We start from the raw sequence: 26,593 nt of genomic DNA, 5'->3' as shown, positions 1-26,593 counted from the left end.
CCTCTGACAGACAGAGGCTAGGGACACCATTCTTTACTCATCCTGGCTAATAGCCATTAATGGACTAAACCTCCATGAATTTATCCAGTTCTCTTTTAAACCCTATTGTAGTCCTAGCTTTCACAACCTCTTCAAGCAAGGAGTTCCACAGGTTGACTGTGCACTGTGTGAAGAACTTACTTTTATTGGTTTTAAACCTGCTGCCCATTAATTTCATTTGGTGGCCCCTAGTTCTTATATTATGGGAACAAGTAAATAACTTTTCCTTACACACTTTCTCCACACCACTCATGATTTTATAGACCTCAATCACATCCCTTGCACCCCCCGCTGGCTGTCAGTTACGTTTCGACCCCTTTCCCTAACCTCGGGGCGGCTCCATCCTCTCCCATGGGTTACTCCTGATTTACACCGGGGCTGAAGCATGATCAGGAGCAGGCCTGTGTGACCCCAGCTGAGGAGCTTCCACAAGTCATTTACATCACCCCTAGCTTTGGCCTGCTTGGCACCCTCCTCCACCAGCTCTGAATTTGGCCCTGTGTATTTATTTATAGCTGATATGGCCCAACACCTCCTGAAGGCAGGTTTGGCCGACAGCCTGGAAAATGCCATGGATCAAAGAGTTAACTTACCCTTTCTGCCCTGGCTCCAAACCCGGCCCGATAGAAACAAATCAGCGTGGGGGTTTTCAGGATTTTCCTCCGAAAGGGGAAAACACTTCGGACTCGCCCGGCCAGTTTGCCCTGCTCCCTTTAGGGAAGGGCACGGCCGTGGTGTGTTCCCTATCAGAGCAGCATGGGCCTTTAAGGGTTAAGTGGGAAACCGGGACGGCCATGTGCACCTTTGGGTATGAATATTAATAACACCAGTTGTTGTAGGCAGGATCAGAGCATTAAAAAGTGAAACGACGTAAGGGGAGGAGAAAGGAAAAGGGCTTTAGCTCCATCCCCGAGGAACCGCACGGGACACTGTGTGGCTGGGAGATCCAGCATGAGAACCCACCTTCCTCCAGCGTTTTGGGACAGCTAAACCCAGGAACTGGTTACCCCGGCACGGCCCCCACCTCCCTCCCCCCGGAGGATCAGCACATGGGACGCCGTCCAAGCCGATGCGGGCCAGACTCCAAGGCTACAGGCTGCTTGGGAATGAGAGTACAGGAGTTTCTGGAGAGGGGAGCTGGGCTGGACTCTCCCCCACGTGCAAGTCCCCGTCCGGGTGCTCAGGTCTGATCGGACGCTGAAATCTTTGGGAGAAAGTCGGGCACCTGGCACAGTTAGTTCCCAGCTCCCCTCTGGGAAGTGAGCCCAAGCCACCAGCATCCAGGAGATACAGGTGGGAGCTGGGATGGCAAAGCACCCACCTGATGCCAGGATTAGCGGAAGGAGAGGAGCGGGCACAGAAAGCCAGGGGTGCCAGGAGGGTCTGACATCCAGCCAGCTGACCATGGGCTCCCAGAGCGTCTGGTAAGAGTATTTCTTTCTTATTAACCCTTTGCAATCTGTCCTTTTCTAGCCCCTGTCGCCTGAAGGTTCTTCAAATGTGTGGCGAGCACTAGCCATGGGAGCCCCACCACCTCCACAAATGTTATTCACCCCAAATGTACAGATGGGGGAACCCGAGGCACGGAGTGGGGAAGTGATTTGCTCACAGTCAGCAAACAGAACCCAGGAGTCCTGACTCCCAGTCCTCGCCCGTCTCTAACTCCTTGATCGTACTCCTTCCCCACCCTCAGCTTAGAGAGAGTAATAGCACAGGGAACCCTCAGCCAGCAAAAGCCAGGCAGGCCACTGAGATGGTCTATGAGCTCCAACTCACCTGGGCTGGGGGCAGCGTAAGGTGCTTGCTTAAAGCAGAGTGGGGGCAGGCTGCAGGGTGTGGTGTCTGGGTTTCACTGTGATTTAGAAGCTGGGAGGGTTCTTACATCCTGTCCTCCCCATCCTGTCCCGTTCCCCACCGTCCCTGCCACATGAGAAAACTTGTCATGTCCCGGGTGGAGCATCCCCGGCTGCTGCAGCTTGCTGTGATACTGAATCAGAAACAGTTTGGGCTCCAATAAAACCCGCTCGACCAGAGCCTGTGAGATCAGAAGAGAATTCCCCCCACCTGACCCCATAGCTTCAGATGGACTCCGTGGGTGCTCTCTGCATGTAGATGGCACCCCTTCCGGCCTGACAGGGGCAGCTGGTGTGCCAGCTGCTGGTGCCACTGATGTTCTGTGCCCTGCTTCTGCAAATCACCCGGCTCCAGCTGCCACATGGAGGGCTTGGTGATCTGCTGGCTGCAGTCTCTGATCTGTGACATTGCAGTGAGGATAGGATAACAAAGGTACCTCAAGGAGCTGGGGATCCTTGCCCCCCCAGCACCCTCACACACGGGCATGGCATTAACTCGCCATCACTGGCACACCCAGAGGGCATCTCAGGGTGGTGAATGGGTCTGATCCTGCCACCTTCACTCACCCATGCCATCCCCCTCTGGCGTGAGTAAGAGGAGAATCAGGCCCAGTGTGTGTCCGGTTGCAGGACTGGGGCCCTGTTTCTGCACCACGGGCTGGATTCTACCTTCCTTCCCTGTGTATCACTCGAGAGCAGGGCAGGGTTTGGCCCAGCGAGTGAAACCATCACCAGCCCAGGCTGGCGTCCTGGCAGGGCTCTGGCCAACATGTCTGTTCTGGGGCCTGCTATGGGACCAAACACAAAACGATACCCCCTGTCGCACCTCCGATTGTTCCATGTCTGACTCATCTTTTGAACGATGTAGGGACTCATCTCGAAAAGCTCCCTGCGTCAGCCAGGCAGGGGGAGCAGGGACAGATGGAGACAACACTCCAGCAGGACTTTCCCAGCCCGAACTTCTGTGACTCTGCGGGAAAACCCAGGGCATCTGGGGGTCAGAAGGGGTGGGAGGAGGGGTGGTTAAGATAGAATTTTTCAAGGCAAACTAATTGCTTGTTCTCCCCTGCATGGAACCGGAATCCCTCAAACCAGACGCTGTTCTGAGGAGGGTTCTATGTTTTAGAGCTCAAGGAATTCTAACTGGGGTGCAGTCTAGAACCCACCGGGTTCGAAAACCCCACGTGAGCCTGTTGCTTCGGCCCAGACCCGTGTGCGCTCTGGAACCCTGTGCAGGCCTAGGGGACCCAGCCTCCGCGTACCCCATGTGAGCCCGGGGCGTCTACATTCTAGAACCCGGCTCATTTCTCAGGGGTTGTAAATTCTAGAACCCGCAGGATAGGCTGACGGGGAGGCAGGTGTCGCAGTCCAGCGCTCCCATAGATCACAAGCCCTTTGGGGCAGGGATTCTGTGTACCTGCGTGTGTCTGTCTGGGGTGCAGCCCCAGGCACCCGGAGCCCTGCCCTGAGTTCTGAAGTGCTCTAGAACCCAAGGTGAGCTGGTGGCATGAGCCTCCTAGCCACTATGTCAGTTCTACGCTCTACAAGCAGCCTGCATATTCTAGAAGCATTCTGGTCTCGAAATGCTAGGGACAAATCCTAGACACCGGCACCCTTTGTGCAGGGTGGGTTGCTGAGTGGATGTGGCGTTCCTCACGCAGAGAGAGGAGGTCGCTTTGCACATCCCAGGCTGGCCGCGTGACTCATCTCCCAGGAAAAGAGCCCCGAAGCCCGGAGCAGGAGCTGTTGAGTGCCCTGACAGTTTTACCAGCGGCTCAGGGTTTCACCTCTCGCTTTCAGCTCGGTTCCCAGCGGGGGCCGCAGGATCCTACCTCTGCCCTGTCCTGCCAATGCCGCACAGGGGTGGGGGGGGCAATGGAGCAATGCCTCCCAGTCGGGCTGTTCTCCAGGCAGGCAGAGAGGCCAGGAGCTGAACAGCCCATGGGGAATGAAAAGTGACTTGGGGAGTGGCCAAGCTCACCCGGGGAGTGGCACAGACTCAGACTGAACCTAGGTCCCAGTCGCAGGCCAGTGCCCGACCCATGAGGCTGGCCCGTGTCCTAGGCGGCTGGCCTCTCCGCTCTTGTCTCCTCCGCCCCTCCCAGCCCCCCCCCAGCCCCCCCCATTTCCCCCTCCCACACACACACCCACATCTCTGCCAAGGGCCTAACCTCACCCCACAGTCAAACACCCCCAGATTTGTGGGGTCTGGACCTGGAACCCAGATGTGGATGCAGCTTTCATAGCTTGACCCCCCACAATGGTCTGAACTGAACCCCCCAAAACAAAGACATTTATTTTGGAGGGGCAGGGGAGAGGGTCAAAATCTGGCCCCACATTTTTCATCCCAGCCCCCCCCCATCTCCAGTCAGCCCGCCACCCCCACTGGATTGTAGGAATCCACCCCACCTTGTTCCCTTCCCTGATGATCTCACACCTGAGCTGTTGTGTCTTGTCTTATCTCTGTGTGTCTTGTCTGGCTCAGGCCGAAATCTGGGGGGAGGGCCGGGACCAAGCCAAGCTTGCTTCGCAGGGCTCCTGTCTCCCTTGTGTCTGTTATGCACCTGTAGACATGAATGTGGGTTACTAAGGGGGGGACACACACTCCAGAGAGGGCCCCCCCATCCCTGTTCCCCCAGGTGCCTCTAAGAACCGGCCAACCTCAATAGCTTTGGCTGCTTCTCCAGCCCCCTTGAATCTGCAGAATTACAGCAGCCTGGCCTTTCTCGCTGGCTCCCCCCATGCCTGCCTGGGCTGGAACAGCAGCCTCAGCCCATGGCATCTCAGGGACGCGCGGGGCCAGCATGTGACTGACAGTGGGTCAGGTATTGGATTGGGACCTGCGTTCAGTTCCCAGCTCCCCCACAGCCTCTCTGTGTGACCCTAGGTGAGTCACTCGCCTCCCTGGGCCACAGTCTCCCCCTCTGTGAAATGGGGGTTCAAAATGCTTCCTTTGCCTGGTCTGTGTAAGTGCCATGAGGCAGGCAATGTGGGAGCCTTTGCCACCTAGCGGGGAGTTGGGGGGTTGACATGCCGGGCAGGGCAAACTCTGGAATCCACGCTGAGTTTTCTCTCTGTCTTCTTGCAGGCACAGTTCCCTGGGGACCATCCTGCTCCTGACCTGGCTGAGTGTGGGCTGGGGCATTGGCAGCACTCAGGTAAGTGGAGGAGAAGAGACCACGTGGACAGGTCAGATTGGAGGACAGACCTTCCCTAAGGCCTGGCCCAAGCCTGCAGCAGAGTGGGGGTCATGTAGGATCTGAACATCTCCCAAGATATCTGTCCCCATTGATGCACGTCGTGGTATCACCACCTGTAACTGCAGGACCCCGCCGACCCCTAACAGATAATAGGCCTAGATATACACCAAGTGAGGAACATAGGAATTACCAGGCAGGATGAGACCCACGGCCCATCTAGCCCAGTGTCCCTTCTCTGATGGTGGCTAGCACCAGCTGCTTCTGAGGCAGGTGTGCGAAACCCTGCAGTGACAGTAATGGAACAACCTGCCCCCTTGGAAATTTCCTTCCTGACCCCTGTGATTTACGGGTTGGCTCATGCCTAGAAGCATGGGAGTCTCCGCCCTCCCAAAGCTCTGGAAATAAAAATAACTTGAAGCACTTGCCAAGGGTCACAATGCCACTATATCTGGCTAACTGACTGGTAGATAGCAATTCATCTGTCCTTATCTAAGCATTCCCACCCACCACTGCAATGCAGACCCCCTGGAGTGAGAGCTGGCAGCTGTTTGACAACACAAAGCAACAACAGCTACAGAGGGGATTTTGGGGAGATAGGATGTAAATGCCTCCAGCTGGAAGCTGGCCAAGATTCTGGGAGTAACAGACCCCTGCGGTGGGGGATCGGTAGCAGCCAAAAGGGGTCAGGGCCCCATCTCCAGCAGCAATGGGCCTCCGTTGCAGGAGGCATGTTCCATTCGTCATACAGGAAATAGTCTCTTCTCTTCTCAGCTGCTTTATTCCTCTGCAGCCAGAGCTGCTCTGTCTTTCTTTAACTGGCTGACCCAGCCCTCCCCTCTTGTCCGCTCCTCGGGAGGCAGGGTTGGCAGCTCATCAGGGTCAGGTCGCTGGGTTGGTCCCCCCTTTGGGGTGGGGTGGCTTGGGCACCAGCATAGGAGACCCCTGGGAGATCCTGTCCAGGAGCCAGTGAATTGATCCAGCCAGGCCTGGCCGTTTGCTTCTCTCCCAGTTGCCAGATGACCCCCCCACCCCATCTCCCTGTTTATTTCCAGCTCTGCCCGTAGCTCATTAATCCCAGCATCTGCTGGGGAGTTAACAGCCCAGGCCTTGGAACTCTCCGGCCGGCGCCCAGAGGGCCCAGTGCAGAATGCCCACGGAGCTGATACTGATCGGCCCAGTTGTGTGGGGGTGCCGAGTGAGCCGCAGCGCAGGGCAGGTGTGACACTGTTGGGGGTTACCCAAGGCGGCCAGGAGGAATCACTACCACAGGGCGGGGCCGAGCTGACAGGTGTGACTTGTTGTCAGTGTGCATTGAGTCAGCTCGGAGACCCACCCTGCTGCAGGTGACAAGTTTCTCTCCCCCACCCCCCCCGGGGTTTGGAACCCAATATTCTGCGTGTTACGTATCTGTACAGATGCTTCCCTTCCAGACGTCTCACACTCCCCAAGAGACGAGGCTGGGTTTTCGCTGTTGGGAGAGACTGTCAGTGAATAGTGTGGTGGCTGGACACTGATGTAATGTTCCTTGCCAGGGCATATTTGTGTCCCAGAAGGGACTTGCCCAAAGCCACACCGCAAGTTAATGCCAGAGATGAACCCAGGCATCCTGGCTCCCAGTCCCACTCTGCTCTAACCCACTAGACACCCCCCCGCCCCACTCCCCTCCCAGAGCTGGGGTGAGAACCCAGGTGTCCTGGCTCCCTCCCGCTGCTCTGATCACGGGATCACACTTTACAGGCCAGCTCGGCTGTAAACTCCACGTGGGCTGGTGCCTGCGTTCTGAGCAGCATTTGCACTGCGAGGGGGAGAGAGAGGGAGGGTGTCACAAGGGGAGCCCGTCAGCAAAGGAAGAATCTAACCCAGCGCAGCAGTGGTGGGTGTGAAGGGGCCCTGGGAATCCCAGCTCTGGGCGTGGCGGAGAGGGCCCTGCGCAGGCCCCAGGAAACACGCTGCAGACAAGAAGTAACTGGTGTGCAAATTACCAAACGGGCCTGCATCCTCCCCCACCCTAACCACAGAGGCAGGGACCCACCCACGGCACTGAGATCATCCCTCCTGTCCTAGGGCTGGGTTAAGGACACAGGCAGGGGCTCCTCTCTGCCAGCATGGCAGAGCTCCTCTCTGCCAGCATGGCAGAGCTCTGCATCCTGGACCAAACACTATCTGGTCACAACAGTTGTGCACTGTGCCTACTTGGCACAAGGTTGCAGGGCAACCACGTATGGGGCCCTGGGTACATCTGCCCCCTGGTCTCCTGCATGGGTGGCTCCGCCCACAGCTCCAGGGGACGTTTGAGTGAGAGGGGGGCTGAGCCCCCAGGGTCTGGCTGAATGCCAGGGGTGGTAGCTGCCCCAGGGAGCATCAAAGAAAGGCCTGGGGTGGAAGGCTGTAGTTTGCCACCAGAGCGGGTGACCGCTGGACCCTGGCACAGCTCATTTGTGGGTCAGCTTCCACATGGGGGATGCTCTGCACTCGCAGCCCACCCCCGTGTCTCTCACCAGCTTCTGGCACTTGGCTTTCCCGGTGGTCAGGCCCCCGTGCATCCGTGTGTGCGTGCGTGTGGGTATGTGTGTAGTACAAGGCCTGCAAAACCCCATGCACGCATATGTGTGTACGATATTTGTGTGGCATGCTGTGTGTGCCTGCACACACGTGTTTGTGCTCATGCGTGTGACTCCATGTGCAGTGGGGGGAGGAGATCTGCTTTTTCCATCACCCGGCCCCAGGCATGCGGCAGTGGGAGTCCCAGAGACGCAGCAGCTGATTTGGGCCTGGAGGTTCCTTCCAGCTTCCAGCTTTTAATAGGCAGCAGGTTTATTAACAGGCAGCAGGTTTAAAACAAATAAAAGGAAGTATTTCTTCACACAACGCACAGTCAACCTGTGGAACTCCTTGCCAGAGGATGTTGTGAAGGCCAAGACCATAACAGGGTTCAAAAAAGAACTAGATAAGTTCATGGTGGATAGGTCCATCAATGGCTATTACCCAGGATGGGCAGGGATGGTGTCCCCAGCCTCTGTTTGCAGAAAGCTGAGAATGAGCGACGGGATGGTTCACTGGATGATTCCCTGTTCTGTTCATTCCCTCTGGGGCACCTGGCATTGGCCACTGTTGGAAGACAGGACACTGGCTAGATGGACCCTTGATCTGACCCATTAGGGCTGTTCTTATGTTCTTGCCTCCAGCTCTGGGCAAAGGGAGCACCAGTGTAATAGATTCCTATCTATCTATCTATCTATCTATCTATCTATCTATCTATCTATCTATCTCATTCTCATGGTGGTGGCTGAGCTCTTGTGAGTCACACCCCTGCAGGGTGCTAGCATGTCGTCCCACTCCCCCTGGGGCTGCTCAGCCAGGGGCAGTACAAGTAAAGGTGTATCCATCTCCCCCCCGCCCACCTTTGGGGAAGTTCCCCTCCAGATCTGGCTCTGGACTCTCCAGCCTGGGGCTCATCACTCTTCTCCCCAGGCCGGTCCCTCTACCCCGTCCCGATCACTGTCTGAGAAGGACAATGGATAGCGGGGCAGGGGACTGGAAGGGGAGACAGGCCTGGCTGGGGGGGAGCCAGGGGATGGGAAGCCAGGAAGGAACCTTCTTTCCAAACGTCGGGAGCAGAGATAAAGCAGGCACTGGAGGGATCCTGCAGGATTCAGTGAAAGGAGTGGCAGGGACAGAAACCAGAGAAGGAGACAATTACAGGGCTGGGGAGGAGGAGGGGGATGATTTCACTGTGTGATGATAACTGCCCAGCAAAAATAAAGGGGTGGGGGTGGGGGAGATCTAGGATGTTGACTCCACCAGAGAAGCCATGTGGCCCGGACTCCCCCCTCTCCCCCCCGCCTCCCAAGCCTTCTCGAGTGGCCCAAACTGGGCAGATCTCAGACTTATTGTTACAGCTACAAGCTGCCCGTGGCCTCCATCCAAACCATGAATGGAAACCACACGCCTGACGCTGAGCCCGCGCCCCCCCCAAAATTGTTCAATTGGAAGCAGCTCTCTCCAGCATGCTACAGCTGTGCTCCCCCCGTGGCGAGTGTCCCAGGATGCCCCACTGGCAGGGAGCCTGGGGGGCTGGTGCCAGCTGCACAGCGGTTTCCAGGGACTGTGTAACAAAATAACCGGGGAAGGTTCTTGGGGATCTGCCATCTCTGCACTGGGCTGGGCGTGTTGGCGACAGGGCAAAGGGAGTGGATGGACGTGGGTGATCCTCCCGGTGCGGAGCAGGGGGAGTATGGGGGGGGCAGATAGCCCCTCCTGGTGTGGGGCGGGGGAGGATCTGAGGGCAGAGGGACTGAGGCACCCCTCCTGGTATGGGTTGAGGGGCCCCTGTGGGAAATGTTGCTTGTATAACTGGAGGGGCACAGGGCAGGCCTGGGCTGGGAGGGACTGGCCCATCCGGGAGGGGTGACTTTGTCATCTTCCTTTAAGTAGGGGACAGCCAGCAGGACCCTGGCGTTCGGCCTGGAGCCTCAGCCCCGCCAAAGGCGCCACCCAGGCCATGGGGAATGGACGCCCTGGGGAGGCTGGAGCGCGTGCTCCAGTACGTGTGGGGACGGCGCCTCCTTTCGCACCAGGAAATGCATCCGGTGAGTGGAGGATCCGGGGGGGAGAACCATGGGAACCCTCACCATGTTGTGTAACCATGCATGGAACCGGCATGACGGCGTCCTCCCCCAGGGACCAGACACAGGGCATCTCAGCCTGGTATTACAGGGCCAGTGCTGATGTGGGGCATGGGAGAGGTCTTTGCCCAGAGTGCGAATGACCCCTCTGCAACGCACCCTGATGCAAAGCGACATGCACGTCTGGAGACCACCGGCTCCACTCCAGGCAGGCCCAGGAATCCACCTCTGGTTCTGCCCAAAGGCCATCAGCCAAACCCTCTCACCTCCCTGCGCCCAGCATGGCCAGCTGCGCCAGTCCTGGGCAAAGGCTGGCCTGGATTCCACGGCCCAGCCGGCAGGGATCCAAGGAACAGGCTTGATTTCTCCAGCGGCCCGAAAGGTTCTCATGGAAAAATATTTTTCTCTGGGGCATTTCCGACGACTTTGCATTTTAATTTGGATTGAAACTTGGGGGGAGGGTTCTAATGACAAAAGTTTGATTTGGGTTTTTTTCCTCCTTTTTTGGAGGGCAGGGGAAGGAGAATAACAATAGTTTTAGTTAATCTGAAAAATTCCATGGGAAAATGTGGAAGGAAAGTAATTTTTATTTGGGGGGGGGAGGTGGGAATGTTCTGTATTTTCCCACCTGCACAAAATTGCAGATGAAATTTTTTAGCTTCATTTGACATTTTTGCATGGAAAATACACCGGCTTGGCCTGATTTCTAGGTGGGGAGAGAAATAAAAAGCTTAAACTTGGGCAGAATAAGCTGCCCCCCAACCCCCTCCCCCGCTATTCGTACCCCCACCCCCTCCCTCCAAGTGACTGGGCTCAACCTGACTCTGAGGATCAGACGAGATGATCCCAATGGTCCCTTGATATCCATGACGCACACCCCAAGGGGTGTGCGCTGGGGTATTGGTCCCCTTTTGGGGACCCCTGGCTGTGGCTGGGATCCCAGGCAGACAGGGGCGGGGTGCAGGCCTGCGGATTTGTCTGTGCCGGTTGGCCAGAGTCCGTGGGTGAGCGGGTTCCTTATCTCTGCCCTGATTAGGCGGGGAGGCGCCTGGCGAGATCGGGCGTGATTCAGGGCACGCTCTGCCCTACTCCCCCAGCTCCCCAGCCTCGGCGGGGATGTCAGCCGAGCGTCTGGGCAAGCAGCAGTGCTCGCCGTGGCTAGCGCCAGGAGGCATGGCTGGCTGGGCGGGCGTCTGGCTCTGCGCCCTGCCTGGGATTTCGGGCCCCTTTTCCTTCCGCCTTGTTTTCCTCTTGGTACCACCACACATTCTTCCAGCGAGTCGTCGCAGCTCCCGCACCCCACACGCCCCATCCCGGAATCCCTGCCCCGTCACCCGCCGGCTCCCTCCCTTGGGCACAGGGCCTATGATGGGACCCTGCCATTGCCCGGCCACCCAGATGGAAGGCCTGGCAGCTTGGGAGCCGCTGTCCAAAGGTCCTTTTACCGCAGGTTCCCTGAAGAGGAGCTGTGTGCAGGGGAGCCCCGGCAGTACCGCGTGTGCAAGCTGCACGTGAGTGTGCACCAGAGCGACGGCGGCCGGAGTGGGGGAGGGGTGCATCTGAACCAGTTTATATCCGCACCGTGTCGTCCCCCCAACACACGATGCCACAGCAACACGGAGCTGCCAGCTCAGAGCGAGGCACCAGGGTGCAATGGGTAGGGTGTTGGACCGGGACAGCGGGCACCTGGGTTCTGTTCCTGGCTCTACCGCTGGCCTGGCTGGGTCCTGCCTCTCTGTGCCTCAGTTTCTCCATCCGCTCCTCACGTGAACTTTGCAGCCCCCAGAGGGGTGGATGCCAGCGGCTGGCCGCTTCTCTGCCCCATCCCCTTGGGAGGTTTGTCCGTCGCTGCCACAACTGGGTCATGCTCCATCCTGTCTCGGTGGCAGAGCCCCGTGGTGGGTGGTTCCTTCCTGTGTTGTCCAGCCCAGCCCCTCTGCTGCTCTGATCTCGAGACTCACGTCTCATCTGACTCCCTGGAAAGACAGAGCTCAGGCATCCAGACCAGCACTGGGCATGGGCATTCTCCCTGATTCTGGGCCTCCTGCAGTTCCCCATCACCTGCCCCATTTACAGGTGCCCCTGCTGGGTGCATGATAACCTGCCCGCTGGTCTCTGCTAGTACAGACGGGACTCGGTGGCACTTTGCCATTCCTTCGCATGCCCGATGGCCAAGGCAAGGCAGGTCGCCCCCCTGTGAGGCTGCAGCCCTGTGCCCTTCCCTTGCAGGAGTGTCCTGGCAGCTCGGTGCCCTTCCGGGCCGTGCAGTGCTCTCTGTATGACGGCAAGCCCATCCTGGGGAGCCAGGCGAGGTACCAGTGGGTTCCTTTTCATGGAGGTGAGTCCTGGGTTCGAATCCACCCCCGCGGTGGCACAGCCATTCTGCTGCCTTTCCGTTCTCACCCTGGGGGCCCTTCTCCAGCCGCCCTTGCTGAACGGCAGGGCCTGCTGGTTTCCTGGCCCCTAAACTGGAACCGCTCCCATCCCCGGCTTTCTCCTCCAGCGCCCAACCGCTGCGACCTGAACTGCCTGGCGGTGGGACACAATTTCTATTACACCTTCGGCAGAGTGCTGGACGGGACCCGCTGCAGCCCAGACTCCCCGGATCTCTGCATCAGCGGCCAGTGCTTGGTAGGGCTCGCTTGGTGCTGCAGGGCATGGGGCTCGTGGGGGGCCCCGGACTGGGACCAGCACTGTCTGCCAGTGCCTGGCGTACCCAGGCAGAGGGGGGGTTTCGCCCTGTGCCTGGTACCCAAGGGGTTGCCGACGCCACGGCAACGAGGGATGCTGGATAAGGCTCACCCACCTTGCAGACCCTGCATTCAGGGGACGTAGGTGGGTGAGTCCCAGCCCTGGCAATGCGGGGAGGTGCCAGCACTCCGGGCTGACCCAGCCCCCGCTCATTCCGGGGGTCGTCCCGTGCTGGGGAGGGATATCCGGTGCAGCCACCTCGCCCTTCTTGACGCCCGCTTTCCCCTCCCACCAGACAGCGGGCTGCGACGGGATCCTGGGGTCCGGCTCTCGGAGCGATGCCTGCGGCCTGTGCAATGGCAGGAACGACTCGTGCCTCTTCGTGCAGAGGGTGTTCCGGGCCGCGCTCCCCTCCTCCGGTGATTGATTCTCCAGGGGTGAATGCTTTGGCTCTTGGCTTCAACGCTCCCTCTCTGTCTCCTCCGCCGCACGCCCTGCCCCCCGCCCGCCACCCTTCGGAGCCAGCCCATCCCCTCCTGCTCCGGGCACCGTATCCTCTTCCTGACACCAAACGGGACAAACCCACTGGCCAGGAGGAACTGAGCGACCCCATTGCTCGACGGCAATGCACAAGCCTTGCAGTTGACAGAGTGGATGAGCTGGCGTGGGGGGGATGGGGCGTGCTGCAGAGATGGGGACCAGCTCTGGGAACAGGAGGCAAAACCCCATTTGCTGTGGTGCCAGGCTTCAGTGCCCACCATGTCCCTCCCTGCACAGTAACAGGCTTGCTAGTGGCTTCGCAAATAATCCAGGCCCCCGTGAGTAGCGGCAGGGGAGGGAAGGAGGGTGCCCAGCTGCACGTTGGCACGGCCCTGGCAGCCACACCCTAGTGACGCCAGGAGAACAGGCCTGGCCCCTGTGGGGAAAGGGCTGAGCCCCCAGAAAGCTGCTGGACTTTCCCCACAGGGCGGCGCCAGGGCAAGCTTCCTTCTACACCCCCAAAGCATGTCTGAGCCCTGCCCTCCAGGAGGGCAGAGGGCCGTCTGAGCCCCTTTCAGTCCTGGGCCTCTCCAGAGGCTGCTATCGACGGCTTCCACCCAGGGTGGCCGTGATGGTGACTTCGGAGCTGGATTGGACATGGTGACCCCTGGGAGAAGGGATCCCAAGGCCCATTGCCCCACTTAAGCCCCCCCAGCCATCCAGCGCCCCCCATGCCTGCATGTGCCTGTGAAACTGGCATCCCGCCAGCTCCAAGCCACGCTGCAGCCTTCACTTCCTTCCCCGCCCTGGACACGAGTTGGGGGAGCCGTGCAGGACGAGCTGGCCTCTCGCTGCCCCTGGGGCGGCGCCGTTGGGTTCAGCCCACACGTTGCTGCAGCGCCGGGAGGAACCAGCCTCCCACATGCCCAGGCTCTGCCCTGACTCCTGTCTCCTCCCCCCCCTAGGTTTCTTTGGGTACAAGAACGTGACGATGATCCCGGCAGGGGCGATGCGCATCAAGGTCACCGACTGGAGCCGCAACTACCTAGGTAGGAGGAGCCATCCCCACCCCATGGCCTGTTGTTAGCCCCGCCCTGCCTCACTTGACTCCGCCCCCCCCCCAGGCCACATGATGATTCCACTTGGAGTGACTCTGTCCCACAGCCGGAGCGGCAAGAGCGAGATTGTCCCTGATTGTGCTTGGGGAAGGGGCCTTTAAGCCAGAACCCAGAAGTCCTGACTGCTGGAACCGCATCCCGCTCTAACCACCAGACCCCAGTTCCCTCCCCAAGCTGGGAAAGGAACCCAGGAGTCCTGATTCCCACCCTGCCCCTGCTCTAACCACTAGACCCCACTTCCCTCCCACTGCTGTAACCACTAAATCTTACTGCCTAGCCAAGCTATGCTGGGTTGGGGCCCTTTGTGCATCCTCCCCCCCAGATGGCACAGCTACAGGCCAATGCCATTGCACCATCTGCAGCTTTACCCCACGGTGCCTTTCCCCTGCCCCCGAGCCCAGCAGACCCTCACACTGTGCCCCCCCCCCAGGTCCCCTCCCCAGTCCTCCCTCTCTCTCACTCGGGCCGCTCTGTGTCTCTCCGCAGCACTGATGAACGGGGAGCAGCAGTACGTGATCAACGGGGACTGGGCCATCGACTGGCCGGGTGCGTACGAGGTGGCAGGCACCACGGTGCGCTATGCCCGGGACGCGGACAATCACGAGACCCTCGAGGCAGCCGGGCCGACAGAGGAGGATCTGCACGTCATGGTGAGGGGGGCTGGGGGAGAGAGCGAGCTGGGCTTAGGGGCTGCCCCATCTCGGTCTCCCCTTCACAGGCTGATCTCCCTGGTGCCCTGACAGCATAACACCCCAGGGACTCCGGTGCATGGGAGAACAGCCCCCCTCACACACACACACTTCCCCCAGCATGTGTATAGGGTCTCCCCCGAGTGCAGAGCTGCGCACCCTGGTTCGTTATTGTAGGGTCTCCCCCGAGTGCAGGGCTGCGCACCCTGGTTCGTTATTGTAGGGTCTCCCGCGAGTGCTGCTGGGCTGCACACCCTGGTTCATTATTGTAGGGTCTCTTGCGGGGACTGTTGTATGCCCCCGGGCAGGTGGGAGCTGGGACGCGGGGGGCTCATGCAGCCTGATGGGTGGGCTCAAAGGCAGCTCTCCGTCTTCCCCCTGCCGAGCAGGTCCTGTTCCAGGAGCCGAACCCGGGCATCGAGTACGAGTTCTGGCTCCCCAGGGAGCGGCACGGGCACCTCCAGGGTGACTCCAGCCCCCTGCGACAGCCTCAGCCCAGAGGGGTCGACCTGGACCCACCCGGCGTGCCCCAGCCTGGGCCTTGGACCACACTGGTGCCCCCCACGCACCTCAGCATCAGGGACACGACCACGGAGAGGGCCCGGCGGGGACCCACAGACACAACGCAAACAGGTGCCTGCTCTGTCCTCATGGGTCTTCCCTCCAGGGCCCAGACGATAGACAGACAGGACCTCGATAGACAGACAGTACTACTGGAGTGGACTGGGGCAGGATGCTACCCCATGGGGGCATATTGCAGAGCCCAGGGGAAGCCACCTTGGCAGCAGGATCCCAGCTCTGCTGTGGGGGGCAGATATAGCACCATGGGGGTGGCAGGGGGGAAGGCCAGGGCTACAGAAGCGCCCCACCCCAGAGGGGTTCCAGACCGGGATCCGAACTGCAGTTCTGCCCTGGCCCCTAGCGCTCCAACGGGCAGAACCAAAGCCCCAGATCTGAGCCCCTAGGGCCCTGGGGGAAGTTTGGATCCGGAGCCAAACATCCTCCTGGCCCCAGGCCCGTTTGTCCATGGGGCTCCCTTGGCTGCTGGGATGTGGGACCCCCCGCCCACCCGGCAGGGCTGCTAATGCTCCACCACAGCCCCCTCCCTCCCAGCCCCACCCTTAGACACAACACAGCATCCCTCGGCCCCTGGGGGCTTCCGCTGGGGCTTGCAGCTGTCGGGCAGGTAACGGGGTTGCCTGCATCCCCCCCCAAACGATCCTCCACCCCCCACTGACTGCCCTGGCTTTGTGCCCCATAGGGAGCTGCGGCAGGTGCCAGACGCCCAAGGGAAAGTCCCAGCGCATCCGCCACTACTGCCAGAGTGACTTCGGTAAGAGCCCCTGGCCCAGCCCCCTGTGGGGGGGCTGAGCGTGAACACGGCAGGGAGAGGGAGCCGGGGGCAGGCACAGGGGCCACGCGGGACTGGGACAGGCCAGGAGACCCGGGGCACGGTGGGCACTGAGCTTGGCTCCACATTGTCTTTTTTAAAAAAAAAACTTGGCCACCCGGGCTCCCCACTTGGGCTGGATCAGAGCCAGTGCCCCCTAGAGGGGAACCCCGTGTCCCATTCCCCAACACCCCCAGGGCAGCCAGTTCCCCACTGTGGGGTGGATTGGAGCTGGCGCCCCCTATAGGGGAAAGGCCTCATGTCCCATTCCCCACCCCCTGAGCCAGCCAGTCCCCCCACACTCTGGGGCCAGCTCAGAACTGGCACCCCCTAGAGGCGGAAGGGCCCCATGTCCTATTCCCCAGCACCCCAGGGCAGCCAGTTCCCCCGGTGGGGTGGATTGAAGGTGGCGCCCCCTAGAGGAGGAAGGGCCCCATGTCCCACGCCCCAGCACCCCCAGGGCAGCCAGTTCCCCCCATGGGGTGGATTGAAGGTGGCGCCTCCTAGAGGAGGAAGGGCCCCATGTCCCATTCCCCAACACCCCAGGGCAGCCAGTTCCCCCGGTGGGGTGGATTGAAGGTGGCGCCCCCTAGAGGAGGAAGGGCCCCACTCCCCAACACCCCAGGGCAGCCAGTTTTCTGCCATGGGGTGGATTGAAGGTGGCACCCTCTAGAGGCGGAAGGGCCCCATGTCCCATGCCCCAGCCCCCCAGGGCAGCCAGTTCCCCCGGTGGGATGGATTGAAGGTGGCGCCCCCTAGAGGCGGAGGGGCCCCATGTCCCATTCCCCAGCCCCCCACGGCAGCCAGTTCTCCCTGAGGGGTGGATTGAAGGTGGCGCCCCCTAGAGGCGGAAGGGCCCCATGTCCCATTCCCCAGCCCCCCAGGGCAGCCAGTTCTCCCCGGTGGGGTGGATTGAAGGTGGCGCCCCCTAGAGGAGGAAGGGCCCCATGTCCCATTCCCCAACACCCCAGGGCAGCCAGTTTCCCGCCATGGGATGGATTGAAGGTGGCACCCTCTAGAGGCGGAAGGGCCCGATGTCCCATGCCCCAGCCCCCCAGGGCAGCCAGTTCCCCGCCATGGGGTGGATTGAAGCTGGCGCCCCCTAGAGGCGGAAGGGCCCCATGTCCCACGCCCCAGCCCCCCAGGGCAGCCAGTTTCCCGCCATGGGATGGATTGAAGGTGGCACCCTCTAGAGGCGGAAGGGCCCGATGTCCCATGCCCCAGCCCCCCAGGGCAGCCAGTTCCCCGCCATGGGGTGGATTGAAGCTGGCGCCCCCTAGAGGCGGAAGGGCCCCATGTCCCACGCCCCAGCCCCCCAGGGCAGCCAGTTCTCCCCGAGGGGTGGATTGAAGGTGGCGCCCCCTAGAGGCGGAAGGGCCCCATGTCCCATTCCCCAGCCCCCCAGGGCAGCTGATTTTCCGCCTGGCCTGTTGCTCCCCTTCCGCCCCCTCTCCCCGCCCCACCCCCTCTCGGCTCTCGCCCGCAGTGTTCCGGGCCCGGATCCTGGCCAAGCGGCCGGTCGGGCAGGAGACGCGCTACGACGTGCAGGTGAAGCACACCTACCGCAACCGCTTCCCCCTGGTGCACCGGGAGTACGTGTGGGTCTCCAACGCCTGCGACTGCCCCCCGCTGCTGGAGCGCCGCGAGTACCTGCTCATGGCCCGGCGCCACGTCAACTACGAGCACACGCTCAACCGCCTCCTGCTGCAGCGCGGCAGCTACGCCCGGCCCTGGTCGCCACGCGAGGACATGCTGCTGCGGGACATCGCCGGGCACTGCGCCCGGGGCAGGCCGGCGTGACCGGGGGGAGCCCCCTCCCGCAGCAGCGGGGGAGAGCCCAGCCGTGGACAGGGCGGGCAGGGAGCGGTTTGGGGGCGCCCTGACCCGTTTCCATCCAGCCCTCCCCCGTACATACTCGGGGTGATGCCACAAAATGCAGGGTTCCCCTCAGATCAGCCAGTCTGACCGACGCTGCCTTCACCTGCCACTCACCCCTGGGCTTGCTGGCTCCAAGGCAGGCCCTGATGCAAGCCTTGCTAAAGTCACCCCCTTGCTCCCAGTGCAGCCAGACCCTCACCTCGAGTGCCAGCCATGGGGGTGAGAGCTGGGAGCTGATGGGAGAGCGGCTGCTGAGATCAGCTTGGGGCGGCAGTGACGGAGGAAGGCAGAGGGCAATGGGAACGGGGGGATTTCAGTCTCCAGCCTCTCCCCGATCCAGCCATGCTGTCCAAGGGGTAAAATGGGAGTGTGGCTTCACAACAGGGCAGGATGTTCGAGTCCACGCCTGGTGGTCGAGGGGACACAGGGCTTTAAAACAGTGTCTCCCTACAGGGGCAAATCCAGGCTGTGAGCCTCGCAGCAAGCCAGTTACTAGACACTAGCCACCCTGCTCAGCCACCTCCCTGCAGCCCTGGCACTGCGAAATCCCTGCCAGGCAGGGTGCAAACGGCGTGAGAACCCAGCCATCACATCCACATCTGCTAGCATGCCATGCACACGCTAGCCCATCGTGCAAACACACGCACACGCTAGCCCATCGTGCAAACACACACGCACACACTAGCCCATTGTGCAAACACACGCACACACTAGCCCATTGTGCAAACACACATGCACACGCTAGCCCATCATGCAAACACACAGACACACACTAGCCCATCGTGCAAACACACACGCACACACTAGCCCATTGTGCAAACACACGCACACACTAGCCCATTGTGCAAACACACATGCACACGCTAGCCCATCGTGCAAACACACAGACACACACTAGCCCATCGTGCAAACACACACGCACACACTAGCCCATCGTGCAAACACACACACACGCTGGCCCATCATGCAAACACACACGCACACGGTAGCCCATCGTGCAAACACACACGCACGCTGGCCCATCGTGCAAACACACACGCACACGCTAGCCCATCGTGCAAACACACACGCACGCTGGCCCATCGTGCAAACACACACACACACGCTGGCCCATCGTGCAAACACACACGCACACGCTGGCCCATCGTGCAAACACACACGCACACGCTGGCCCATCGTGCAAACACACGCACACGCTGGCCCATCGTGCAAACCTACACATGCAAACACACACACACAAGCTCACTCTGCAGCCCCCGCATCCCCGCCGTGCATACCAGCACCCACCCAAGTCCCGCCCCTCACACACCTGAACTTGTCTGGAGCGCCCGAGGCAAAGCGTCTGTGTCTGTCTGTAACTAACCCCTCTCCCTGCCCCCTCTCCCTGGTGCAGGGCTGGGCGGCTTTTCTCGCCTGGCCACTGCTCTGAGTGAGTCTCTGGGATCAGACACTGCTGTGCTGCGCCCCCCCCCCACCCCCCACTGACGCCTGCCGTGTGCTCCTCTCCGGGCTCTGCCCAGCAGTGATAACGCTTGAGTCCCTGGAATCCCACCCTCAAGCCCACGGGAGGTGCCCTGGACTCCATCTGCCCAGCCAGCCCCGTTGCCTGGGCCCACCAGCGCATGCCAGGCGAGCTTCCCAGCTGGGCTGGGTCCTTGTTCCACCCTCACCCGGCCTGCCCCACTCTCTGCTTCTGCTGGGAGCCACACACTCCCTTCAGCCTAGGGGTGGGCTCCCAAGAGCTGGCACGGTGGGCATGGGCACACCATGAGATGGGCACCTGAGGGGGAGTGGTACAGCCAGAGAGGGGTGGCCCCCGCCCGTGAGGGTGCTCCTAGGGCCAGGGCAGTCGGAGGAGGGGGCAGACAGACACACCAGAACATGCCAGCAGGTGGGCTGTGCAGGAATGGGCAGGGCGTGTGCTGAGATGGGCCTCGCAGGGGTGGAGGCTCCTGGGACTGGGGGCAGAAGGTGAAGGGGTCAGAGATGGGCACAGCGGGAGGCGGGCCCTCCCTAATGCCTCCTGAATGCACTGCTAACCCAACACGTAGTCCAGACTTGCCCCTAGCTGCCCCTCGGTGGCGCTCCCTCCCAGACCCCTCTGCAGCCCCCCTGCCTGCTTCCATCAGGGCACTGCCCAGCCTCTCGCCCGGGGAGAGTCAGGCCAATGCGGGGCTCCCCTGCTGCACCCCATCCCTTCTCTGTGTTGTGTTTTTGGGGTAATTTATTTTTGCAAAATAAAATATGTCGCTGTGTTTTTAATTTAAGCCTTTCTCCCCCAGTTTGGCCAAGTGCCTGAGCCTGGACCATGCCTGGCATGTCCAGGGCCCCAGCTCTCTGCCAGCCACCTCTGGGCTGTTTAACTGCTGCTCTGCAGGGAAAGGAAGAATTCTGCATCCACTGGAGCCCAGAATGTCAGTAATGAGCCAGCATCCAGCCAGGGCAAGCACCAGCTCCGGCCTTTACATCTGCAATGATCCCAGGGGGGTAGGGACCTTGCTCCTGCACCCCCAACCCCACATCCCTTCCCATGGACCAATGCGTTCTCTGCTCTCAGATACCCGGGGAAGCACCTTTCCACACAGCACTGGGGCCTTACCCAGGAACGCCCTGGCCAGCTCCTGCGTTTACAGATGCTCCCTGGGGAGCTTTAAGGCCCTCCACGCAAAGTGGGCAAAGACCTTAAAGCCTCATGCATCGGTGCTGTATGTGCCTCCCCCCCCCGACCCCAGCTAGCATCTCCCTGCCACTCAGGGCTCCTGCCTCACCATCACTCTGCAGGAGCCCCTGGCTCAGGTGGGGCCCTGCACCCCAGTGATTCCGTGCCAGCCTCATCTCAGGGCTCCAGGGCGTGTCACCCACTGAGTCACAGCAGCAGGGTGGCAAGGAAGTAGGCAAGCCCCGCCCAGCTATCACCGGAACCAGGGGCTGAGGCCTCCTGACTCATGACACTGATGGCTCTCTGTTTGCAAAGCAGCATTCCAACAGGCTCCCAGCCCGACCCGCTCTGGAAGGAGCGAAGGAGCGGGAGAGGCAGAAAGGGAAGCACTGGTCTGGGTAGAGCTCGGCAGAAGCCAGCGCTCTGGCCCCGCTCCCTTATCTGGAGCTGTTTCCCGAAACAGGCGGCTTTATCTCCAGGAAAGGAGCTGGAAAGCCCCTGTCACAATTAACAGTGGTGGAAGGACTCGCTCCTTCCCCGCCAGCACACTCAACTCTCACCCCTAGACCCAAAGCGCTTGCCAAAGGGCAGCTCCGTCCCAGGACGACAAACCAACACGGGAACAGGCTGTGAAATCACGGCTAAGCGGGGTCTGCATCGCAGAGGTGGGGCCTGGTCGTCCCCGGTGGATTTTTTGAGGCATGTGCTGTGGCCTTGACAGGCCTAGAGGCTTTGTGCTACCAACAGCGTCTATTGTTTGCCTTCCACCCGGGACAGCTGGAGGGTTCCAACCCCAACGAGTGTGAGAACGCATCAAGAAAGAACTAACGTCAAGTCGCCATGAGAGAGAGCGGGATGTGTGTCTGAAGTCTGGGACTCAAAGGCTGCTGAACACTGCGCTTGGCTACTTGAGGCTGCAGGGTGCAGGAAGCAATACGTGTTGACATTTCATAGCTCCAGCCACTCCAGAGATGGCTAACCAGGCTGCTGAAATGCGGCTGCTTCTGGGATGCTGTTGAGAGCGGATTCAGAGCACGGTGCTGGGCACTAGCAGGAAATGGGTCCTGAGGGTGAGATCTAGCAAGGTGTGGAATAGCCTCGGAAGGGATGGGCTGGCCCATGGCCCTGGGGAATACACTGCAAAGGGAACCATCCTGTCCAGGGCAGGAGGATGTGATAGCTGGGATCTGTTAGGCTTCCCATTGCAAAGCAGCCTGGGGCACTGGGGTTGTGAGTGTCTGGCAGGGAAAGCCCTTGAAACAACGTGGCCAGCTCTCGTGATCTTAACCTGAGTCTCACAATACCAGGTGCTTTCCTTGAAGCCCCAGTTCTTGGAGTCAGGTGATTTCATCAGACTCTGAGCTTGCATTTAAATCCCTTGCACGTTTCTCGCCTGCCAGGCTGCCCAGAAAGCTTGAAAAGGTGACACCCAGAGACTCAACAGCCAGGAGGCAAAGAAACCCAGCCCCATGTTGTGAATTAAAAAAAAAATCTTGTGATCTTTAAACTAATCTGAGATGGGGGGAGGGAGTGATAAAGCCTGGGGATGTGTGATAATGCACAGCCACGCCCACCTGCTCACAGGTACACACGTGAAGGCTCATGAGTGCATATACAAACACGCCTGTGCACGCCCCCACACACAGATGAGCATGTATGCACACACATATACACGTGTGCGCACAGGTATCGCCCCCTCCCACCCCTTCTTTCTCGGGCTCTGGCTGCAGCTTGAAATAATTCCCACTCCAGATCCCAGAGATGGCACCCAGGGCTGAGCGCAGGCTCCTGATGGCAGGTCGCCTGGCCACGAACCTGTGAGTGAAGCAGAAGATTTTATGCCGGGCTGTGTATTTTGAGGCCTCCATGGAACATCCACCAGCATTTCTGGGGGCCTCGCATCCCCATGGAAAACACCCAGCCGGCCCGAGGACACCTCACAGCTGGAGTGGGGTGCCCCCTGCCGGCTGTTTGGAATCTGACCGGCACCACAAGGACCACAGAGTTGGGCTCGGTCTGGGGGGCTCCGGGGCTGGAGCAATGTGTGTCTGACAGACTCCAGGCACGGGGGTTTCATCTTTCCGTCCTTCTCCCATGTGAACCCTCCACCACCAGCAGAATCAAAGAGGAAACGAGACGGCGTTGTCCAGTCTCCCCAGGACTCACAGATGGTGTAAGGAGCAAATCCACTTGTGACAATATTTGCAGCGAGCATGTGCCATCCCAGGAGCTCAGCCATTAACGCAGCCCCACAGTCCCTCTGGGGGGGTAGACTGACCCTGCTTTCCACATGGGGAAACTGAGGCACAGAGTGGGGAAGTGACTTGGCCACAGCAATACAGTGAGTCCGTGACAGAGCTGGGGACAGAACTCAGAGTCCTGACTCACCGTCGCCAACTGCTAGCCCCTTATGTCTTAATTTCTGGTTTAGGTCAGAAGTAAAATGACTTTGTCGGGTCGTTACCCAGCCCAGCATGGACATTTGATCGTAGCAGGGGAAACACCCCAGCAATTGGCATGGCCAGCAGCTGCTGCTGACGAACCCCAGGACTGGACTGGGGGGTGGGGGTGGGACTGAGGGGCAGCGGCAGAACTGCAGGGAGGGGCTCCACACTGGAATAGGTCCCCGGGGGTCAGGATCGAGGGGCGTTGGCAGGGCTGTGGGGGGTGACCCAAGCCTGGAATAGCTGCAGGGCCTGCGGGTCAGGATCGAGGGGCGTTGGCAGGGCTGTGGGGGGTGACCCAAGCCTGGAATAGCTGCAGGGCCTGCGGGTCAGGATCGAGGGGCGTTGGCAGGGCTGTGGGGGGTGACCCAAGCCTGGAATAGCTGCAGGGCCTGCGGGTCAGGATCGAGGGGCGTTGGCAGGGCTGTGGGGGGTGACCCAAGGCTGGACTAGCTGCAGGGCCTGCGGGTCAGGGTCGAGGGGCGTTGGCAGGGCGGTGGGGGGTGACCCAAGGCTGGACTAGCTGCAGGGCCTGCGGGTCAGGATCGAGGGGCGTTGGCAGGGCTGTGGGGGGTGACCCAAGCCTGGAATAGCTGCAGGGCCTGCGGGTCAGGATCGAGGGGCGTTGGCAGGGCTGTGGGGGGTGACCCAAGGCTGGAATAGCTGCAGGGCCTGCGGGTCAGGGTCGAGGGGCGTTGGCAGGGCTGTGGGGGGTGACCCAAGGCTGGACTAGCTGCAGGGCCTGCGGGTCAGGGTCGAGGGGCGTTGGCAGGGCTGTGGGGGGTGACCCAAGGCTGGACTAGCTGCAGGGCCTGCGGGTCAGGGTCGAGGGGCGTTGGCAGGGCTGTGGGGGGTGACCCAAGGCTGGACTAGCTGCAGGGCCTGCGGGTCAGGGCCGAGGGGCGTTGGCAGGGCGGTGGGGGGTGACCCAAGGCTGGAATAGCTGCAGGGCCTGCGGGTCAGGGCCGAGGGGCGTTGGCAGGGCTGTGGGGGGTGACCCAAGGCTGGACTAGCTGCAGGGCCTGCGGGTCAGGGCCGAGGGGCGTTGGCAGGGCGGTGGGGGGTGACCCAAGGCTGGAATAGCTGCAGGGCCTGCGGGTCAGGGCCGAGGGGCGTTGGCAGGGCGAGGGAACTGGAATAGCGCTGGAAGCCGCGGGCCAGGAACGAGAGACCTCCTGAGACCTGTGTGGGTGAAGTTTGTAAGCACCTGCCAACCTAGTGCCCCCGCCAGTGCTATTAACCCCTCACGTTCCGGAGCCTTAGCATGCACCCGTTAGAAAGCTGGGGTACGTTATTCATTTCGGGCTTGAATGGTTGAGTCTCCGGCTCTGTGTGTTAGAATGATTTTTTTTTTTTTTTTTTAAAGCTCCCGTCCCTTTAAATGCACCCAGATTACCTGCAAACCCAGCTGGGCTGTGTTACTAACCAGCCCTGCCAATAAAACAGTGCCCTGGGGGCTTTTAGTCTATGACCCCTCTTCCTGATGTGCTGTGGTCTCTAGGCTAGGTGAGTGTTACCAGCTCTGGGCTGGGCCTTTTCAGGCCTCAGAGAGACTTGAACAAAATCCCGGTTCTCCTGGAACCAGGACCCCCAGTTTGTTGTAACGGGCAGCTGGTTTTCTGAAGCACCCATTGCTGTATTGCCTGGTGCCAGTTACAGAAAGAGGGAAGAGGTGTTGGTCTCTTTATTTGAGCAGACAAGGCTCCCCCCAGTCTCTGGGCTATGCTTACGCCCTGGGGATGAACCGAGCTAGGGAGAGGAGGTGGCTTGATGGGGATCCCTCCTGTGTTGCACCATGATGTCCCCCTGGCCCGGCTCCTGAGGCCTGGCTCCCTGCCCCCTGTGCAGGGGGTTCACGCCTGGGCCAAGCGGCCGCTTTGAACTTGCGGTGATCCCTGCACCTGGGGCAGGTGGATGGCAAGCCAAAGCCCTGGTCACGCCCATGGGGGATGCTGGAGCAGATGTGGCTGCTAGGGAGGGCCAGGTACTAAAGTGACTGTACCGTTCATCTCAGCTGGCGCTAGGGCCGTGTGACCCCTTCTGTCTGGGGCAGGCCCGGCAGTGACAAGGCAGCCATGACGCCTCTGCCTCGCTATCACCGGAGCCGTGGGCCCCCCTGCCTGGGAGCGAGCCTGCCCCTGGCCAGAAGGCGATTTGGGCTGCGTTCATTCAGTGGCCTCTCGGCTGCGGCTCCTAGCCAGGGCCCTGGCTATAGCCGTGTCTGCGCTGCCTGGTTGGCGGCTCTCTCCTGCCTGGCCTGGGTTGGGGCTGTTGTAGAGTGGGGGAGGGACCGATTCCACTTCCTCCGGGGGTCCTGGCCCCTTTCTCCCCCTAAATGGCTCCAAAGGCACTTGCTAGGTGCCCCGCTGGCTGGGCCTGCTCCTCTCCAAGCGCCTCTGTCTCTGGGGTGACTCACTCTCCCACCCACCCCAAGCTCTGCTGCCGGCCCTGGGCGCAGCTAAGGCCTTGATCCCTCGGGCGAGTCGCTCGTGAGGGTCTTTCTATGGAGGGGAATAGAGGGGTGTTTCCCCCAAAAGCGTTAGCTTAACGTAGGGGGGGAATTCCCACCCCCCGACATCCCTGGAGCCAGTTTAACAATTCACTGCGTGTGCTGGGGGTTGCACTTTCCTCTGAAGCATCTGGTTCTGGCCGCTGTCGGAGATGGGTCCCAGGTCTGATCCGGTCTGGCAGCTCCAACGCTGAGGGTCAGTCGCTGTTTGCGATGCGCTTTGAGATCCCTAGGGCGCTGACACTGGAGAAGGGGCTGAGCCTTCTTGAGTCTCTTACTGCTGACTGCTAACCACGCAGGGTGGGTTGTTTGAAGGGTCTGGGTGGTTCTGTCTCCTCCACCATCCCCAGCTGCCCGTCCGCACCATGATGCTGCGCTCGGGTAAGATCACGCCCCGGGTGAAGAAGCCCTTCAGCCCCAGAGAGACCAGTAGCGATGTGGAGGATCTGGGACCCCCAGTTCGGAAGGCGAGTGCCCCCAGAGGGGGGAAGAGCCAGGGGAGAGGCTGGCGAGAGGATGGCCCTACAGGTGAGGGGGCTCAGGCTGGGGAGGGTGGTGTCCCAGAGCGCTCCCCCCCCCTCCCCGTCCCCCATTGGCATTGCGTGCCCAGCACCTTGCAGAGCTGATGCCTTGTGCTGACTCTTCTGTGGGTCCCCCCTCCCCATTCCACCTCCTACGGACTGTAACCGCCTGCCCCCTTTGCCTCCCGCAGAGCCCGTGTCCCCGCTGACGGGAAGGGCCCTGAAGGTGCATTTCGAACCGTGCCCATCCAGCCCAGCAAGCAAGGCGGCTTCCCTCCAGGGCCCACCCCTGGGCGTCGTCTGCTTCTCTCCCCTGGGCACGGAGGGTAAGTGGGGCTGGCTGAATTGCTGGGCCCCTGATGACCAGGCGCTTCCGTGCCCTGCCTCGGGGCTGGGTGTGAGGCCGGCTGCCCCAGCGAGGGTGCTTGGGCACTGCCTGCCCTCCAGGAGCCCTCAGGCAGCAGCTGAGTGTGGGGAGGTCCAGGGTTCGGTCTGGG

The 26,593-nt window shown here is 60.8% G+C and overlaps 1 protein-coding gene across 1 annotated transcript; it reads left to right on the top strand.

Moving 5' to 3' along the window:
- The first annotated feature begins 1,344 nt into the window (after window positions 1-1,344).
- ADAMTSL5 (ADAMTS like 5) lies at window positions 1,345-17,885 on the top strand. Its single transcript, XM_077805376.1, has 12 exons — window positions 1,345-1,463; window positions 4,981-5,050; window positions 9,527-9,681; window positions 11,168-11,228; window positions 11,947-12,055; window positions 12,221-12,348; window positions 12,704-12,827; window positions 13,854-13,937; window positions 14,493-14,656; window positions 15,085-15,328; window positions 15,957-16,028; window positions 17,572-17,885. The coding sequence occupies exons 1-12, from the start codon at window positions 1,345-1,347 to the stop codon at window positions 17,883-17,885; spliced, it is 1,644 nt and encodes a 547-aa protein (XP_077661502.1).
- Window positions 17,886-26,593: the final 8,708 nt, after the last annotated feature.

Source organism: Eretmochelys imbricata, chromosome 25 (assembly GCF_965152235.1).
Source record: "Eretmochelys imbricata isolate rEreImb1 chromosome 25, rEreImb1.hap1, whole genome shotgun sequence".
NCBI lineage: Eukaryota > Metazoa > Chordata > Testudines > Cheloniidae > Eretmochelys > Eretmochelys imbricata.
This window is presented reverse-complemented; position numbering and strand designations above follow the sequence as displayed.